Here is a 19,548-nt window from a genome sequence, read left to right as displayed (position 1 = left end):
TGTGTCTGTATAATGGCATTAATGGGAGCGCCCCCTGCCTGTGTGTCTGTATAATGGCATTAATGGCAGCGCCCCCTGTCTGTGTGTCTGTATAATGGTATTAATGGCAGCGCCCCCTGCCTGTGTGTCTGTATAATGGCATTAATGGGAGCGCCCCCTGTCTGTGTGTCTGTATAATGGCATTAATGGGAGCGCCCCCTGTCTGTGTGTCTGTATAATGGTATTAATGGCAGCGCCCCCTGTCTGTGTGTCTGTATAATGGCATTAATGGGAGCGCCCCCTGTCTGTGTGTCTGTATAATGGCATTAATGGGAGCGCCCCCTGTCTGTGTGTCTGTATAATGGCATTAATGGGAGTGCCCCCTGTCTGTGTGTCTGTATAATGGCATTAATGGGAGTGCCCCCTGTCTGTGTGTCTGTATAATTGCATTAATGGGAGCGCCCCCTGCCTGTGTGTCTGTATAATGGCATTAATGTGAGCGCCCCCTGTCTGTGTGTCTGTATAATGGCATTAATGGCAGCGCCCCCTGTCTGTGTGTCTGTATAATGGTATTAATGGCAGTGCCCCCTGTCTGTGTGTCTGTATAATGGCATTAATGGGAGCGCCCCCTGTCTGTGTGTCTGTATAATGGCATTAATGGCAGCGCCCCCTGTCTGTGTGTCTGTATAATGGCATTAATGGCAGCCCCCCTGCCTGTGTGTCTGTATAATGGCATTAATGGCAGCGCCCCCTGTCTGTGTGTCTGTATAATGGCATTAATGGGAGCGCCCCCTGCCTGTGTGTCTGTATAATGGCATTAATGGGAGCGCCCCCTGCCTGTGTGTCTGTATAATGGCATTAATGGGAGCGCCCCCTGCCTGTGTGTCTGTATAATGGCATTAATGTGAGCGCCCCCTGCCTGTGTGTCTGTATAATGGCATTAATGGGAGCCCCCCTGCCTGTGTGTCTGTATAATGGCATTAATGGGAGTGCCCCCTGCCTGTGTGTCTGTATAATGGCATTAATGGGAGCGCCCCCTGTCTGTGTGTCTGTATAATGGCATTAATGGGAGCGCCCCCTGCCTGTGTGTCTGTATAATGGCATTAATGGGAGTGCCCCCTGCCTGTGTGTCTGTATAATGGCATTAATGGGAGCGCCCCCCTGTCTGTGTGTCTGTATAATGGCATTAATGGCAGCGCCCCTGTCCGTGTGTCTGTATAATGGCATTAATGGGAGCGCCCCCTGTCTGTGTGTCTGTATAATGGCATTAATGTGAGCGCCCCCTGTCTGTGTGTCTGTATAATGGCATTAATGGCAGCGCCCCTGTCCGTGTGTCTGTATAATGGCATTAATGGGAGCGCCCCTGTCTGTGTGTCTGTATAATGGCATTAATGGGAGCGCCCTGTCTGTGTGTCTGTATAATGGCATTATAATGGCATTAATGGGAGGCCCCCTGTCTGTGTGTCTGTATAATGGCATTAATGGGAGTGCCCCCTGCCTGTGTGTCTGTATAATGGCATTAATGTGAGCGCCCCCCTGTCTGTGTGTCTGTATAATGGCATTAATGGCAGCCCCCCTGTCTGTGTGTCTGTATAATGGCATTAATGTGAGCGCCCCCTGCCTGTGTGTCTGTATAATGGCATTAATGGGAGCGCCCCCTGTCTGTGTGTCTGTATAATGGCATTAATGGGAGCGCCCCCCTGTCTGTGTGTCTGTGTAACTGTTACATTATTCAGGCTAATTTACTGTTGATTCATTTGATTGGCCGTTTTGTTCTTCGGTGCTGACTGATTGGCTGTCCCTCTGTAGCTGTAAGCGGATCGCAGAGACGGCGCAGTTGATTGGCTGGCACTGTGGGTAGGTGCACATTTACTTATATTCGGGGGCATTTGGGGAGAATTTCTCTTTGCTAATTCTCTTTCTGTTCTTCCAGGAAATCCCGTCTGTTCTTTAAATATTGGCACCAGGACCAACTGCAGCGGCGCCTTGTAGAGCTCCGGGATGCGGCCATTGTGATCCAAAAGCGTGAGTTCTAATGGGCACTTATAGGCATGCCAATGTAGGTGCCAGGGGTATTAGCCGTGCCCAGTGGCACAGATCAGCACTATCTCCGTGCATTTGACTCGTGTCTCTATAGTAACCATGTCACATTGATGCCAGCCAATAGGAGGGTGGGCATTCTTAGGGTCACTATGTGCCGCACCCCTGTTCCTCACTCCCAAGCCCCTAATGTATAGTAGCCATTGCTCACACTGTTAGGCTTGGTCTCAGCTCAGGAGCAGTGCATTATGGGGGTTTATAATAACCATTTGTGTAAAACTTTGGCATTTAAGCAGCTAAGCAGTTATAGATATAGATTGAATTGTTAGCTCTGCAGAGCCCACTACAGTTTGTTACACTTTCCTTGTCCTTTAATTGCCCACTGTGGTAAATACTGGCAGGGGCAGCAGGCAATGCTTAGGGTCTCTTTGGCATCCCTAAATGGTGGTCACTGGGACCCAGTGGTACATCCAAGAGCTGATGTTGTTTCTGGAGATTCTGCTCTCTGCCTGGCGATTACAGACCGGTAAGCTTGGCACGTGGGAAATTGCAGGAGTTGCGCAGGAGCTGGGCATGGGGGGCGGGGTGTAAATGCCACTCACGTTATTGGTTCTGTTAGTGGATTGGAGGGTAAAGGGGCCCTTAGTGTATTCTCACCCCCTCACTTGCAGTCTCTTTGGGAACATTGTAGTTTCTACAAGATTTAAATACCCAAGAAATATATAATGTGCCAGATGTACGGGTAAAACTTGCCCTCTGACTCCTCCCTGTAACTGCCCCAGGGTACAAGGGCATGTTGTGCCACAGGAGGTATCGGGTGATGCTGAAGGAGATGAAGGAGCAGCAGCTGAGACTCCTCCAGGAGCAACGAGAGCGAGAGGAGGCAGCTGAGAGAGAGCGCCTGAGACTGCAGGAAGAGGAGAAGCTCAGTATGTGACAGTCTGATGTGGTGATGGTTCCCTTTCCTGCCCCTTCCTACCCTTTCCTCTTCTTCCTACCCTTCCTTCCTCTTCCTGCCCCTTCCTTCCCCTTCCTACCCTTTCCTCTTCTTCCTTCCCCTTCCTTCCTCTTCCTGCCCCTTCCTTCCCCTTCCTACCCTTTCCTCTTCTTCCTTCCCCTTCCTTCCTCTTCCTGCCCCTTCCTTCCCCTTCCTACCCTTTCCTCTTCTTCCTTCCCCTTCCTTCCTCTTCCTGCCCCTTCCTACGCTTTCCTATTCTTCCTTCCCCTTCCTTCCTCTTCCTTCCCCTTCCTTCCCCTTTCTGCCCCTTCCTTCCCCTTCCTACCCTTTCCTCTTCTTCCTGCCCCTTCCTTCCTCTTCCTGCCCCTTCCTTCCCCTTTCTGCCCCTTCCTACCCTTTCCTACCCTTCCTTCCTCTTCCTGCCCCTTCCTTCGTCTTCCTACCCCTTCCGCCACTTCCTGCCTCTTCCTTCCTCTTCCTACCCTTTCCTCTTCTTCCTCCCACTTCCTTCCTTTTTATACCCCTTCTTTCCTTACCCTTCCCTACCCTGTAGCCTTCCCTGACTGGGCTGAGACCTCTCTTACCGGTTACTCTCTTCCCAGGGTCTCTCGCTGCCCCAGTTCCTGCCCCTCGGAAGAGACCGCTGCTGCCAAGACCTTGCCGAGCCCCCCAGCTCCCCGTCCCTCGCCCAAGGAGTCAGCTGATTGAGGTGAGAGCCTGCAGGGGGCGCCATTGGGGTGCCACTCGGCCGCTCTATTAATAATGAGACTTGATACCAATGTTGTTAATAGGAAGATAAAAGTAGGAGGGATGAAGGGAATGAAGGTGGCACCCTGGGGTGTCCCACTGAGAGGATCATGGGAGCAGTAGGCACATATGTATGTATGTATGTATAACTTTATTTATAAAGCGCCACAAGGGTACGCAGTGCTGTACAGTCTTACAGAATACACAATTACACACAGGGAGGACAAGTGATATAATAAATAAATACAAACCGGATTCCAAAAAAGTTGGGACACTAAACAAATTGTGAATAAAAACTGAACACAATGATGTGGAGGCGCCAACTTGTAATATTGTATTCAGAATAGAACATAAATCTCCGAACAAAAGTTTAAACTGAGAAAATGTTCCATTTTATGGGAAAAATATGTTGATTCAGAATTTCATGGTGTCAACAAATCCCAAAAAAGTTGGGACAAGGCCATTTTCCCCCCCACTGTGTGGCACCTCCCCTTCTTCTTACAACTCTCACTGTGTGGCATCTCCCCTTCTTCTTCCAACTCTCACTGTGTGGCACCTCCCCTTCTTCTTACAACTCTCACTGTGTGGCACCTCCCCTTCTTCTTACAACTCTCACTGTGTGGCACCTCCCCTTCTTCTTCCAACTCTCACTGTGTGGCACCTCCCCTTCTTCTTCCAACTCTCACTGTGTGGCACCTCCCCTTCTTCTTCCAACTCTCACTGTGTGGCATTCCCCTTCTTCTTCCAACTCTCACTGTGTGGCATCTCCCCTTCTTCTTCCAACTCTCACTGTGTGGCATCTCCCCTTCTTCTTGCAACTCTGCACTGTGTGGCATCTCCCCTTCTTCTTACAACACTCCACTGTGGTGGCACCTCCCCTTCTTCTTACAACTCTCACTGTGTGGCACCTCCCCTTCTTCTTACACTCTCACTGTGTGGCACCTCCCCTTCTTCTTACAACTCTCACTGTGTGGCACTCCCCTTCTCTTCCAACTCTCACTGTGTGGCACCCTCCCCTTCGTTCCTTTCCAACTCTCCTGTGTGGCACCTCCCTTCTTCTTCCAACTCTCACTGTGTGGCATCTCCCCTTCTTCTTCCAACTCTCACTGTGTGGCACCTCCCCTTCTTCTTCCAACTCTCACTGTGTGGCACCTCCCCTTCTTCTTCCAACTCTCACTGTGTGGCATCTCCCCTTCTTCTTACAACTCTCACTGTGTGGCACCTCCCCTTCTTCTTCCAACTCTCACTGTGTGGCACCTCCCCTTCTTCTTACAACTCTCACTGTGTGGCACTCCCCTTCTTCTTACCAACTCTCACTGTGTGGCATCTCCCTTCTTCTTCAACTCTCACTGTGTGGCATCTCCCCTTCTTCTTACAACTCTCACTGTGTGGCACCTCCCCTTCTTCTTCCAACTCTCACTGTGTGGCATCTCCCCTTCTTCTTACAACTCTCAACTGTGTGGCATCTCCCCTTCTTCTTACAACTCTCACTGTGTGGCACCTCCCTTCTTCTTCAACTCACTGTGGTGGCACTCCCTTCTTCTTCAACTCTCACTGTGTGGCACCTCCCCTTCTTCTTACAACTCTCACTGTGTGGCACCCCCTTTCTTACAACTCTACTGTGTGGCAATCCTCCCCTTCTCTTACAACTCTCACTGTGTGGCATCTCCCCTTCTTCTTACAACTCTCAGCTGTGTGGCATCCTCCCCTTCTTCTACAACTCTCACTGTGTGGCATCTCCCCTTCTTCTTACAACTCTCACTGTGTGGCATCTCCCCTTCTTCTTCCAACTAGGCTCACTGTGTGGCATCTCCCCATTCTCTTACAACTCTCACTGTGTGGCATCCTCCCCTTCTTCTTACTACTCTCACTGTGTGGCACCTCCCCTTCTTCTTCCAACTCTCACTGTGTGGGCATCTCCCCTTCTTCTTACAACTCTCACTGTGTGGCATTCCCCCTTCTTCTTACACACGTCAGACGTCTGGGGACCGAGGAGAGCAGTTTGTCAAGTTTAGGAATATGGAATGCTCTCCCTTCATAGTCTAATACAGGCCTCGTAACTGTTCCATCGTCTTGGGGCCCTTCTTGTCGGCACCTTCCTCTTTATGATGCGCCAAATGTTCTCTATAGGGGAAAGATCTGGGCTGCAGACTGGCCATTTCAGTACCCGGATCCTTCTCCTACGCAGCTATGATGTTGGGATTGATGCAGAATGGGGTCTGGCATTATTTTGTTGAAAAATGCAGGCTCTTCCCTGAAAGAGATGACGTCTGGATGGGAGCATATGTTGTTCTAGAACCTGAATATATGTTTCTGCATTGATGCTGCCTTTCCAGACATGCAAGCTGCCCATGCCACACGCACTCATGCAACTCCATACCATCAGAGATGCAGACTTCTGAACTGAGCGTTGATAACAACTTGGGTTGTCCTTGTCCTCTTTGGTCCGGATGACATGGCGTCCCAGATTTCCAAAAAGAACTTCGAATCGTGACTCGTCTGACCACAGAACAGTCTTCCATTTTGCCACACTCCATTTTAAATGATCCCTGGCCCAGTGAAACCGCCTGAGCTTGTGGATCTTGCTTAGAAATGGCTTCTTCTTTGCACTGTAGAGTTTCAGCTGGCAGCGGCGGATGGCACGGTGGATTCACTGACAATGGTTTCTGGAAGTATTCCTGAGCCCATTCTGGGATTCCCGTTACAGTAGCATTCCTGTTTGTGGTGCAGTGTCGGGGCCTGGAGATCCCGGGCATCCAGTATGGTTTTACGGCCTTGACCCTTACGCACAGAGATTGTTCCAGATTCTCTGAATCTTCGGATGATGTTATGCACAGTTGATGATGATAGATGCAAAATCTTTGCAATTTTTCGCTGGGTAACACCTTTCTGATATTGCTCCCCTATCTTTCTGCGCAACATTGTGGGAATTGGGGATCCCCCCCCCCATCTTGGCTGCTGAGAGACACTGCCACTCTGAGAAGATCTTTTTATACCCAATCATGTTGCCAATTGACCTAATTAGTGTTATTTGGTCTTTCAGCTCTTCGTTATGCTCAAATTTACTGTTTCCAGCCCCTTATTGCTACTTGTCCCAACTTTTTTGGGATTTGTTGACACCATGAAATTCTGAATCAACATATTTTTCCCATAAAATGGAACATTTTCTCAGTTTAAACTTTTGTTCCGTGATTTATGTTCTATTCTGAATACAATATTACAAGTTGGCACCTCCACATCATTGCGTTCAGTTTTTATTCACAATTTGTTTAGTGTCCCAACTTTTTTGGAATCCGGTTTGTACAATATATATATATATATATATATATATATAAGTGCCATTTGGTATGAGACACAGTAGGAAGGAGGTCCCTGCCCCATAGAGCTTACAATCTAAGTGGTTGGGTAACATACAGGCACAAATTGGAAGGTAAGAGGCACCAGGTATGGGCATTTGCCCTTAAGCGCAGGACTGGGCAAAATAATGTTTTAGTGCCCCAGTAGGTACAGTCTGAGTTTTATCTTAAAGAGAGTGGGTGAGTGTTCCCTACGGAGAGATTCAGGGATAGAGTTCCAGAGGGAAGGGGCAGCGAGATAGAAAGGGTTAAGCCGAGAGAGCGCAGTGGATGTGGGTTGTGTAAAAAGACGGAGGCTCTGAGAGGAGTGGAGGAGACGACCAGGAACGTGCAGGGAGACCAGTGAGGGAATGGAGTGAGGAGCAGGGAGACCAGTGAGGGAATGTAGTGAGGAGCAGGGAGACCAGTGAGGGAATGTAGTGAGGAGCAGGGAGACCAGTGAGGGAATGTAGTGAGGAACAGGGAGACCAGTGAAGAAATGTAGTGAGGAGCAGGGAGACCAGTGAGGGAATGTAGTGAGGAACAGAGAGACCAGTTAAGAAATGTAGTGAAGAGCAGGGAGACCAGTGAGGGAATGTAGTGAGTGGCAGGGAGACCGGTGAGGGAAAGTAGTGAGGAGCAGGGAGACCTGTGAGGGAATGGAGTGAGGAGCAGGGAGACCAGTGAGGGAATGGAGTGAGGAGCAGAGAGACCAGTGAAGAAATGTAGTGAGGAGCAGAGAGACCAGTGAAGAAATGTAGTGAGGAGCAGAGAGACCAGTGAAGAAATGTAGTGAGGAGCTGGGAGACCGGTGAGGGAATGTAGGGAGGAGCAGAGAGACCAGTGAAGAAATGTAGTGAGGAGCAGGGAGACCGGTGAGGGAATGTAGTGAGGAGCAGGGAGACCGGTGAAGAAATGTAGTGAGGAGCAGGGAGACCAGTGAAGGAATGTAGTGAGGAGCAGAGGAGACCAGTGAAGAAATGTAGTGAGGAGCAGGGAGACCAGTGAGGGAATGTAGTGCGGAGCAGGGAGACCAGTGAAGACGTGTAGTGAGGAGCAGGGAGACCAGTGAAGGAATGTAGTGAGGAGCAGGGTAACCAGTGAAGAAATGTAGTGAGGAGCAGGGAGACCAGTGAGGGAATGTAGTGAGAGGCAGGGAGACCAGTGAGGGAATGTAGTGAGGAGCAGGGAGACCAGTGAGGGAAATGTAGTGAGGAGCAGGGGAGACCAGTGAGGGAATGTAGTGAGGAGCAAGAAAGACCAGTGAGGGAATGTAAGTGCGGAGCAGGGAGACCAGTGAGGGAATGTAGTGAGGAGCAGGGAGACCAGTGGAAGAATGTAGTGAGGAGCAGGGGAGACCGGTGAGGGAATGTAGTGAGGAGCAGAGAGACCGGGTGAGGGAATGTAGTGAGGAGCAGAGAGACCGGTGAGGGAATGTAGTGAGGAGCAGAGAGACCGGTGAGGGAATGTAGTGAGGAGCAGGGAGACCGGTGAGGGAATGTAGTGAGGAGCAGGGAGACCGGTGAAGAAATGTAGTGAGGAGCAGGGAGACCGGTGAAGAAATGTAGTGAGGAGCAGGGAGACCGGTGAAGAAATGTAGTGAGGAGCAGGGAGACCAGTGAGGGAATGTAGTGAGGAGCAGGGAGACCAGTGAGGGAATGTAGTGAGAAGCAGGGAGACCAGTGAGGGAATGTAGTGAGGAGCAGGGAGACCAGTGAGGGAATGTAGTGAGGAGCAGGGGGAGACCAGTGAGGGAATGTAGTGAGGAGCAGAGAGACCAGTGAGGGAATGTAGTATGTAGTGCGGAGCAGGGAGACAAGTGAAGAAATGTAGTGAGGAGCAGGGAGACCAGTGAGGGAATGTAGTAAGAGCAGGGAGACCAGTGAGAATGTAGTGAGAGGCAGGGATACCAGTGAGGGAATGTAGTGAGGAGCAGGGAGACCAGTGAGGGAATGTAGTGAGGAGCAGGGGGAGACCAGTGAGGGAATGTAGTGAGGAGCAGGGAGACCAGTGAGGGAATGTAGTGAGGAGCAGGGGGAGACCGGTGAAGAAATGTAGTGAGGAGCAGGGAGACCAGTGAAGAAATGTAGTGAGGAGCAGGGAGACCAGTGAGGGAATGTAGTGAGGAGCAGGGAGACCAGTGAGGGAATGTAGTGAGAGGCAGGGAGACCAGTGAGGGAATGTAGTGAGGAGCAGGGAGACCAGTGAGGGAATGTAGTGAGGAGCAGGGGGAGACCAGTGAGGGAATGTAGTGAGGAGCAGAGAGACCAGTGAGGGAATGTAGTATGTAGTGCGGAGCAGGGAGACCAGTGAAGAAATGTAGTGAGGAGCAGGGAGACCAGTGAGGCAATGTAGTGAGTGGCAGGGAGACCGGTGAGGAAAAGTAGTGAGGAGCAGGGAGACCTGTGAGGGAATGGAGTGAGGAGCAGGGAGACCAGTGAGGGAATGGAGTGAGGAGCAGAGAGACCAGTGAAGAAATGGAGTGAGGAGCAGAGAGACCAGTGAAGAAATGTAGTGAGGAGCAGAGAGACCAGTGAAGACATGTAGTGAGGAGCAGGGAGACCGGTGAGGGAATGTAGGGAGGAGCAGAGAGACCAGTGAAGAAATGTAGTGAGGAGCAGGGAGACCGGTGAGGGAATGTAGTGAGGAGCAGGGAGACCGGTGAAGAAATGTAGTGAGGAGAGGGGAGACCAGTGAAGGAATGTAGTGAGGAGCAGAGAGACCAGTGAAGAAATGTAGTGAGGAGCAGGGAGACCGGTGAGGGAATGTAGTGAGGAGCAGGGAGACCGGTGAGGGAATGTAGTGAGGAGCAGGGAGACCGGTGAGGGAATGTAGTGAGGAGCAGGGAGACCAGTGGAAGAAGATGTAGTGAGGAGCAGGGAGACCAGTGAGGGAATGTAGTGAGGAGGCAGGGAGACCAGTGAGGGAATGTAGTGAGGAGGCAGGGGGATGAAACAGCAGTGAGGGAATGTAGTGAGGAGCAGGGGGAGACCAGTGAGGGAATGTAGTGAGGAGCAGAGAGAACAGTGAGGGAATGTAGTGCGGAGCAGGGAGACCAGTGAAGAAATGTAGTGAGGAGCAGGGAGACCAGTGAGGGAATGTAGTGAGGAGCAGGGAGACCAGTGAGGGAATGTAGTGAGAGGCAGGGAGACCAGTGAGGGAATGTAGTGAGGAGCAGGGAGACCAGTGAGGGAATGTAGTGAGGAGCAGGGGGAGACCAGTGAGGGAATGTAGTGAGGAGCAGAGAGACCAGTGAGGGAATGTAGTGCGGAGCAGGGAGACCAGTGAAGAAATGTAGTGAGGAGCAGGGAGACCAGTGAGGGAATGTAGTGCGGAGCAGGGAGACCAGTGAAGAAATGTAGTGAGGAGCAGGGAGACCAGTGAAGAAATGTAGTGAGGAGCAGGGAGACCAGTGAGGGAATGTAGTGAGGAGCAGGGAGACCAAGTGAAGAATGTAGTGAGGAGCAGAGAGACCAGTGAGGGAATGTAGTGCGGAGCAGGGAGACCAATGAAGAAATGTAGTGAGGAGCAGGGAGACCAGTGAGGGAATGTAGTGAGGAGCAGGGAGACCAGTGAAGAAATGTAGTGAGGAGCAGGGAGACCAGTGAGGGAATGTAGTGCGGAGCAGGGAGACCAGTGAAGAAATGTAGTGCGGAGCAGGGAGACCAGTGAAGAAATGTAGTGCGGAGCAGGGAGACCAGTGAAGAAATGTAGTGAGGAGCAGGGAGACCAGTGAGGGAATGTAGTGCGGAGCAGGGAGACCAGTGAAGAAATGTAGTGCGGAGCAGGGAGACCAGTGAGGGAATGTAGTGCGGAGCAGGGAGACCAATGAAGAAATGTAGTGAGGAGCAGGGAGACCAGTGAGGGAATGTAGTGAGGAGCAGAGAGACCAGTGAGGAAATGTAGTGAGGAGCAGAGAGACCAGTGAGGGAATGTAGTGCGGAGTAAGGAGACCAGTGAAGAAATGTAGTGAGGAGCAGAGAGACCAGTGAGGGAATGTAGTGCGGAGCAGGGAGACCAGTGAAGAAATGTAGTGAGGAGCAGAGAGACCAGTGAGGGAATGTAGTGCGGAGCAGGGAGACCAGTGAAGAAATGTAGTGAGGAGCAGAGGAGTGAAGGGGTTTGAATGTTATTAGAAGGATTCTGGAAGCTCATTTGCTTTACAGGTTCCCTCTTAGGAGAGAGCAGGAGGATTCTGGCAGCAGAGTTTAAAATTGATTGCAGGGGAGAGAGGTGGGAGTCTGGGAGGCCGGCTAGTAGGAGATTGCAGTAATCTAAGCGGGATAGGATAAGGGCACATATCCAATATCTTTGCCCCTGGTCATCACCCCAAATGGTGAAACCTTAACATTCAGGGGAACTTGGTGAATGGGCCGAGAATCCCCCCAAGGTCGAGCTCTTTTTTAGGTTCCTGACATGGCGCCGACCAGACTGCGCAGTTTGCACAGGGGGAGTGGCTTAAATAACCTCCTGACCTCCCTCTGGTGGCCTATGGGGGCCCAATCACATGGGGGACCAATCACATGGGGACCCAAAGTTCCTTACATGTAAGAATGGGACGACCAGTTGTAGTTCCCGGAGCCAACCCCCCTGCCCCACACCCATCCATAGGGCTCAGTCACCCCCCCACTGGGCCATTAGAAAGTTCTGTCCCCGACCGCTCGGCCCAGATCCCGTTTCGGTGCTAACGATCCATTTCCATTCTGCAGCTCTCTCCATTCGACAACCCTAAAGCACCTGCAGGGGGAACCCCACTTTCGGCAGTAAAAGGTGGGGAGCGTGAGATACTGAGGCTTCAAAGGCGCAAAACCCTCCAGTGGTTTAAAGAGACGCAAGTCAGCAAAGTTCTGGATGACGGAACCGTCCCCCTGTGGCTGCACGGAATGATCTCCCGCAGGTAGGGAAATGGTTAATGTACTGCAATGTGCGGGGAGTCTCTGTGCTGCGGGGAGTCTCTGTGCCGCAGGGAGCGGGGAGTCTCTGTGCCGCAGGGTGCGGGATGTCTCTGTGCCGCAGGGTGCGGGGAGTCTCTGTGCCGCAGGGTGCGGGGAGTCTCTGTGCAGCAGGGTGCGGGGTGTCTCTGTGCCGCAGGGTGTGGTCTGATCCTGCCGGGCCGGAGGGAAGGGTACTGGGGGTTACAGCAATGGGGTAAGGGTGGTACTGTGACTCAGTTCTTTGGGTCGGGTCGGGCTGGAGGGAAGGGTACTGGGGGTTACAGCAATGGGGTATGGGTGGTACTGTGACTCGGTTCTTTGGGTCGGGCCGGAGGGAAGGGTACTGGGGGTTACAGCAATGGGGTAAGGGTGGTACTGTGACTCAGTTCTTTGGGTCGGGCCGGGCCGGAGGGAAGGGTACTGGGGGTTACAGCAATGGGGTAAGGGTGGTACTGTGACTCAGTTCTTTGGGTCGGGCCGGGGAGGGTACTGGGGTACACAATGGGTAAGGGTGGTACTGGACCAGTTGGGTCGGGCCGGCCGAGATGGGGTAAGGGGTGGTACTGTGACTCAGTTCTTTGGGTCGGGCCGGGCCGGAGGGAAGGGTACTGGGGGTTACAGCAATGGGGTAAGGGTGGTACTGTGACTCAGTTCTTTGGGTCGGGCCGGGGGGAAGGGTACTGGGGGTTACAGCCATGTTTGTATTTCTATAGAGATGCAGAGAACTTGCTGCAGGACAAAGAGCTGGGAGACTTTCTGATTCGGATCAGCCAGACCCGGGCCGGCTATATCCTCACTTACAGGTCGGTGCCGCTGGGATGGGTTCTTTGTTATTTATGTTTTAGTGTTTGAATTATTTGCCTCTCTCTTCTGACTCTCTGCAGCCAAACCCTATTGCTCTGTGAGCCTCTGCCTGGTTACTAGGGTTCACTGCACCTTAGCAACCAGATACTGAAATTCCAAACTGCTGCTGAGCTGCTGAACAAGAAGCTAAATGATTTAATAGAACACAAATAATAAAAAAAGACCAATTGCATGCTTTAAGGCATAACCAATCCAATAAAATCCGACAACCAATAGAATGTTCTGTATTTGCTAAGGAAATGCTTTTAGTTATTAGAACCCCCAAAATCAGTTCTGCAAATATTTAATATTTCCCTATATATTGGGGAAAATCAGAAGCTGGGAATATAGCTGGAATTATCGCACATAAGGCAAAGTAAGCCCCGCCCCCAGTAAGATCTGCCCCCATTAAGCCCCACCTCTGGTAAGCCCTGCCCCCACTAAGCCCTGCCCACTAAGCCCGCCCCCACTAAGCCCTGCCCACTAAGCCCGCCCCCAGTAAGGCCTGCCCCACCCCCACTAAGCCCTGCCCCCAGTAAGCCCCGCCCCAGCTGCATGCTGTTTGTACCAAGGAGATCCTTATGTTCCCAATGGATAAATCTTCCCTTAAACGTTCAGTTAAACAAATAGATTCTATTTTCTACAATTTTCTTTGGAAGAAAATAATCTCATTGGACAAACGGAAACAGCCTAAAGGTTCAGGGTACAGTGGGCGAGTATATGGGCAAGTCCTGCACGTTCCTGGGTGCGTTCTGATTGGCTGGTTTCTGGCTCCTCACTTTCTGATTTGACTCCTGACTCTGATTGACAGCTGCCTGCCCTGATGGCAGGGGTCCTTGCCATTGCCCTGATTGCGTGGCCACTGGCCCTTGTGACGGCCTTTGGCTTGTGTGCCCATGGGCTTGGGTTTGGCCCTTTGCTCGTATGGCTGCAGGTCCTTGCTATTGCCCTGATTGCGTGGCCACTGGCCCTTGTGACGGCCTTTGGTTTGTGTGCCCATGGGCTTTGGATTGGCCCTTTGCTCGTATGGCTGCGGGTCCTTGCTATTGCCCTGATTGCGTGGCCACTGGCCCTTGTGACGGCCTTTGGCTTGTGTGCCCATGGGCTTTGGATTGGCCCTTTGCTCGTATGGCTGCAGGTCCTTGCTATTGCCCTGATTGCGTGGCCACTGGCCCTTGTGACAGCCTTTGGCTTGTGTGCCCGTGGGCTTTGGATTGGCCCTTTGCTCGTATGGCTGCAGGTCCTTGCTATTGCCCTGATTGCGTGGCCACTGGCCCTTGTGACGGCCTTTGGCTCATGTGCCCATGGGCTTGGGTTTGGCCCTTTGCTCGTATGGCTGCAGGTCCTTGCTATTGCCCTGATTGCGTGGCCACTGGCCCTTGTGAAGGCCTTTGGCTTGTGTGCCGTGGGCTTTGGATTGGCCCTTTGCTCGTATGGCTGCAGGTCCTTGCCATTGCCCTGATTGCGTGGCCACTGGCCCTTGTGAAGGCCTTTGGCTTGTGTGCCGTGGGCTTTGGATTGGCCCTTTGCTCGTATGGCTGCAGGTCCTTGCTATTGCCCTGATTGTGTGGCCACTGGCCCTTGTGACGGCCTTTGGCTTGTGTGCCCGTGGGTTTTGGATTGGCCCTTTGCTCGTATGGCTGCGGGTCCTTGCCATTGCCCTGATTGCGTGGCCACTGGCCCTTGTGACGGCCTTTGGCTTGTGTGCCCGTGGGCTTTGGATTGGCCCTTTGCTCGTATGGCTGCGGGTCCTTGCCGTTGTGGCCTTAATGGTCTTTCCATGGCCCTTGTGACGGCCTTTGGCTTGTGTGCCCATGGGCTTGGGTTTGGCCCTTTGCTCGTATGGCTGCAGGTCCTTGCTATTGCCCTGATTGCGTGGCCACTGGCCCTTGTGACGGCCTTTGGCTTGTGTGCCCGTGGGCTTTGGATTGGCCCTTTGCTCATATGGCTGCAGGTCCTTGCTATTGCCCTGATTGCGTGGCCACTGGCCCTTGTGACGGCCTTTGGCTTGTGTGCCCGTGGGCTTTGGATTGGCCCTTTGCTCATATGGCTGCGGGTCCTTGCCGTTGTGGCCTTAATGGTCTTTCCATGGCCCTTGGTGCCTGTGGATGCCAGGCTTTGCCTTGGGCAAGTGTGATGGTCTGGCCTGTGGCAGTTCCTGGGAGGCTAGGGCCATTGCCTCTGGGGCTTCAGTGCCCGTTGCAGGGTTGCTGTCTGGCAGTTGGAGGCTCAAGCGCACTCACATTCGGCACCGATTGGTTGATTTGGCGCTTGGGCTTGTGTGCCAGGGGTGTTCTCTCTGTGTCTGCGTGGGGGTTGCATTGATTGCATTCAGGGCGGCTACTTTGTGCAACATTTTTTTCTGTGTGTATTGCCCAGTTTCTGTGCCAGTGGCTACGGGCATTATACTGTTTGGGTGCAATGGTGGGCAGAATGTTGGTTTGGTATCGGCGGCTGCTGGCACAGTACTAGTGTGGCCGGTTCCTTAGCTTTATGTTGTGCCCCAGTTGGTTGGGCTCAGTGGGCTGTGGGGCATCTCCTGGTTGCTACAGGGGTTGGGTTACCCCTAGGGGTAGGTGCAGACGGATGGCCACTCTGAGCTGCCCCCATTGAGCTGTGAGTAGAGGCTTGTAGGTGCCCCAGGTTGGTGCTTGGGGTCAGTTACACAGCTCTAGGGGCTTTATATATCTGGCCTGCTGGCTGTGCTGGGGTAGTGATACTAGTTATACTAGTTAGCTGGGCTAATGCCAGGGTTGTGGCTGCTAGTGAGCGCCGGGGTCGTGGCCCCCTGGGCTGTGAGGGACCCCTTGTTGCAGGGAAGGGGCAGTTTTGCTTGTGCCTCACATGATGATTTATTCAGTAGTTGGGACATTGCAGCTTTGCTTTACAGCCACTTACTGACACTGGGCCTGCATTTTGTCTCCTGGTTTAGGGGTTATAGTTTTATCAGCCCAGTTATTTGGCCTTTCCACCTTCTGCTGGGTCTTGTACCTTTGCTTTCCCACCCCTTACTGTTTGGGGCGGGGCTTGGTAGATCCCATCTGTACTGACATGGGGGGGCTTATAAGGCAGAGTTCATTATAATTGGTTGGGTATAGGCCCTACCCCCTGTGGGGGAGGGGAAATGCTGCCCAGGTGTATAGAAGGGAATTGACAGGAAGGTAAGTCTCGTTATGGTGACTCAGTACTGATTGTTACACAGTCTCCATACCTGCGCTCTCTTACAGGGGGGCGTCTCGCTGCCGGCATTACATGATATGCGTGCAGTCTAACGAGTGCTATGTGATTGTCGGGGAGGATCGTGCCCACTCGTCCCTCAGCGCTCTCGTCCAGTTCCACCAGCAGGTTGGCATCCAGCCGTATGGGGAGATCCTGAGACATCCCTGCCCGCAGGTAATCTCACTCCGAGAGTGTGGGGCATTGGGAGAGGGACAGTGACTGAGGGGCAATGAGCCAAAGGTTCCAGCACCCTGTGGGGTTCTGCTATAGGGGCACTGGGCACCCAAGGCTTTTATATGTTCTACTGGGGGGCGGGGCAGTTACTGGGGGTTATAGGGTCTCCTGGGGGTTATGTGTGTGGGATGGAAGGGGGAGGGACAGCTGGATCCTGGGGGGAGGGGTTATGTGTGGGATGGAAGGGGGAGTGACAGCTGGATCCTGGGGGGAGGGGTTATGTGTGGGATGGAAGGGTGAGTGACAGCTGGAGCCTGGGGGGGAGGGGCTATGTGTGGGATGGAAGGATGAGTGACAGCTGGATCCTGGGGGGGAGGGGTTATGTGTGGGATGAAAGGATGAGTGACAGCTGGATCCTGGGGGGGAGGGGTTATGTGTGGGATGAAAGGATGAGTGACAGCTGGGGGGCAGGGCCAGGGGAGGGGCCACTATATATAAATCCAATAGATAATAGAGAGGATTTACATGGTCAGAAGGTGGAACTTGATGCACAAATACGTGACTGAACCTCTTTATATTAAAGGGGCAGATAGCATTAAGGGGCAAGTGCAAAGGGGCAGATAGCATTAAAGGGCAAGTGCAAAGGGGCAGATAGCATTAAGGGGGAAGTGCAAAGGGGCAGATAGCATTAAAGGGCAAGTGCAAAGGGGCAGATAGCATTAAGGGGCAAGTGCAAAGGGGCAGATAGCATTAAGGGGGAAGTGCAAAGGGGCAGATAGCATTAAGGGGGAAGTGCAAAGGGGCAGATAGCATTAAGGGGCAAGTGCAAAGGGGCAGATAGCATTAAGGGGGAAGTGCAAAGGGGCAGATAGCATTAAGGGGGAAGTGCAAAGGGGCAGATAGCATTAAGGGGGAAGTGCAAAGGGGCAGATAGCATTAAGGGGCAAGTGCAAAGGGGCAGATAGCATTAAGGGGGAAGTGCAAAGGGGCAGATAGCATTAAGGGGGAAGTGCAAAGGGGCAGATAGCATTAAGGGGCAAGTGCAAAGGGGCAGATAGCATTAAGGGGGAAGTGCAAAGGGGCAGATAGCATTAAGGGGGAAGTGCAAAGGGGCAGATAGCATTAAAGGGCAAGTGCAAAGGGGCAGATAGCATTAAGGGGCAAGTGCAAAGGGGCAGATAGCATTAAGGGGGAAGTGCAAAGGGGCAGATAGCATTAAGGGGGAAGTGCAAAGGGGCAGATAGCATTAAGGGGGAAGTGCAAAGGGGCAGATAGTGCAAAGGCAGATAGCATTAAGGGGCAAGTGCAAAGGGGCAGATAGCATTAAGGGGCAGAAGGGGCAGATAGCATTAAGGGGCAAGTGCAAAGGGGCAGATAGCATTAAGGGGGAAGTGCAAAGGGGCAGATAGCATTAAAGGGCAAGTGCAAAGGGGCAGATAGCATTAAGGGGGAAGTGCAAAGGGGCAGATAGCATTAAGGGGGAAGTGCAAAGGGGCAGATAGCATTAAGGGGGAAGTGCAAAGGGGCAGATAGCATTAAAGGGCAAGTGCAAAGGGGCAGATAGCATTAAGGGGAAGTGCAAAGGGGCAGATAGCATTAAGGGGGAAGTGCAAAGGGGCAGATAGCATTAAGGGGGAAGTGCAAAGGGGCAGATAGCATTAAAGGGCAAGTGCAAAGGGGCAGATAGCATTAAGGGGGAAGTGCAAAGGGGCAGATAGCATTAAGGGGGAAGTGCAAAGGGGCAGATAGAATTTGCTTTTCTGCAGTTTCTCCCCATTCGCCGATATATTTACTTACCAGCAGCTCTGGCTCCTCCCTGCAGTTAAGCAACTGGACTCCAGACTGTGAAGAGTTAAAGTTTTTGACAAGGACCCTGTCACTGGGGGACGAGAACGACTCCTCCAAAGGGGAGATAAACCCTCCCAATTCTGTCCATGAACCCCCACATTCCGACAAGCTCAACCGGCACCGAAACTGCAAAACTGAGGCACCGACTCGCTCCCTTCCCCGATTCCATCAATCCATTCGACTGGCAATGCGGGAAATCCAACAGGTACGGCCCTAGCAGCACTGCTGCCCTGCTTTATGGCTGAGATCCTATCTGATCCCCCCCATTGTAAGCAGCACTGCTGCCCTGCTTTATGGCTGAGATCCTATCTGATCCCCCCCATTGTAAGCAGCACTGCTGCCCTGCTTTATGGCTGAGATCCTATCTGATCCCCCCCATTGTAAGCAGCACTGCTGCCCTGCTTTATGGCTGAGATTCTATCTGATCCCTCCCCCATTGTAAGCAGCACTACTGCCCTGCTTTATGGCTGAGATCCTATCTGATCCCCCCCATTGTAAGCAGCACTGCTGCCTTGCTTTATGGCTGAGATCCTATCTGATCCCTCCCCATTGTAAGCAGCACTACTGCCCTGCTTTATGGCTGAGATCCTATCTGATCCCCCCTCATTGTAAACAGCACTACTGCCTTGCTTTATGGCTGAGATCCTATCTGATCCCTCCCCCATTGTAAGCAGCAGTCCTGCCCTGCTTTATGGCTGAGATTCTAGCTATCTGTATAACAGAGCATTCTGTCACAGTGGCACAGATCCTATCTGATCCCCCCATTGTAAGCAGCAGTCCTGCCCTGCTTTATGGCTGAGATTCTAGCTATCTGTATAACAGAGCATTCTGTCACAGTGGCACAGATCCTATCTGATCCCCCCATTGTAAGCAGCAGTCCTGCCCTGCTTTATGGCTGAGATTCTAGCTATCTGTATAACAGAGCATTCTGTCACAGTGGCACAGATCCTATCTGATCCCCCCATTGTAAGCAGCAGTCCTGCCCTGCTTTATGGCTGAGATTCTAGCTGACAGTTGTTATTTCCCCCCACAGGTCTCCCCCTATCCCCCAATGTCGGAGTCCTGAGGACCAGCCCATGGGTGAGAGTTGAGCCCGGAGGCCGCGCTAATGAGAAGGGATCACTTGCCAAATGAGCCATCTCTACCTCAGCCAACCCCTGTATGGGGGCAACATGTACATATGCCCCTCGGGTGGCACTTTAATAGTTGCCCTAGGTGCTTGGTACAGATACTGCCGGACTTTTGAGAAGACCCCATGACTGGGATTATGGTTAAAAAAAAAGTGATACGTTTATTGACTATACATATATAATATATATACGATATAGAGTAACTTGGGGTCTATTGGTGCCACTTGTTGCAATAAATAAATATAAGGATGTTTTTCTTACACACAGAGAAGTGACTTATTCAGGGTAATTCCCCCCCAACACCAGGGGGCATGAGCGGTGTCAGTGACTTTGGGAAGGGG

General features: G+C 52.1%; 1 protein-coding gene across 3 annotated transcripts in view; it reads left to right on the top strand.

Moving 5' to 3' along the window:
- LOC100485792 (myosin-3) overlaps positions 1-19,469 on the top strand; it is a 64,096-nt gene extending 44,627 nt beyond the window's left edge. For all 3 annotated transcript variants that reach the window (XM_031895062.1, XM_031895061.1, XM_031895060.1), the window contains 9 exons: positions 1,789-1,836; positions 1,913-2,004; positions 2,802-2,948; positions 3,580-3,686; positions 11,769-11,956; positions 12,707-12,796; positions 16,064-16,229; positions 18,052-18,282; positions 19,111-19,469. In XM_031895062.1, the coding sequence (XP_031750922.1) occupies positions 1,789-1,836; positions 1,913-2,004; positions 2,802-2,948; positions 3,580-3,686; positions 11,769-11,956; positions 12,707-12,796; positions 16,064-16,229; positions 18,052-18,282; positions 19,111-19,143 (1,102 nt within the window). In that variant the 3' untranslated portion in view covers positions 19,144-19,469. The remainder of the gene's footprint in view (positions 1-1,788; positions 1,837-1,912; positions 2,005-2,801; positions 2,949-3,579; positions 3,687-11,768; positions 11,957-12,706; positions 12,797-16,063; positions 16,230-18,051; positions 18,283-19,110) is intronic.
- The last annotated feature ends 79 nt before the right edge of the window (positions 19,470-19,548 follow it).

Source organism: Xenopus tropicalis, chromosome 1, assembly GCF_000004195.4.
Source record: "Xenopus tropicalis strain Nigerian chromosome 1, UCB_Xtro_10.0, whole genome shotgun sequence".
Lineage (NCBI taxonomy): Eukaryota > Metazoa > Chordata > Amphibia > Anura > Pipidae > Xenopus > Xenopus tropicalis.
This window is presented reverse-complemented; position numbering and strand designations above follow the sequence as displayed.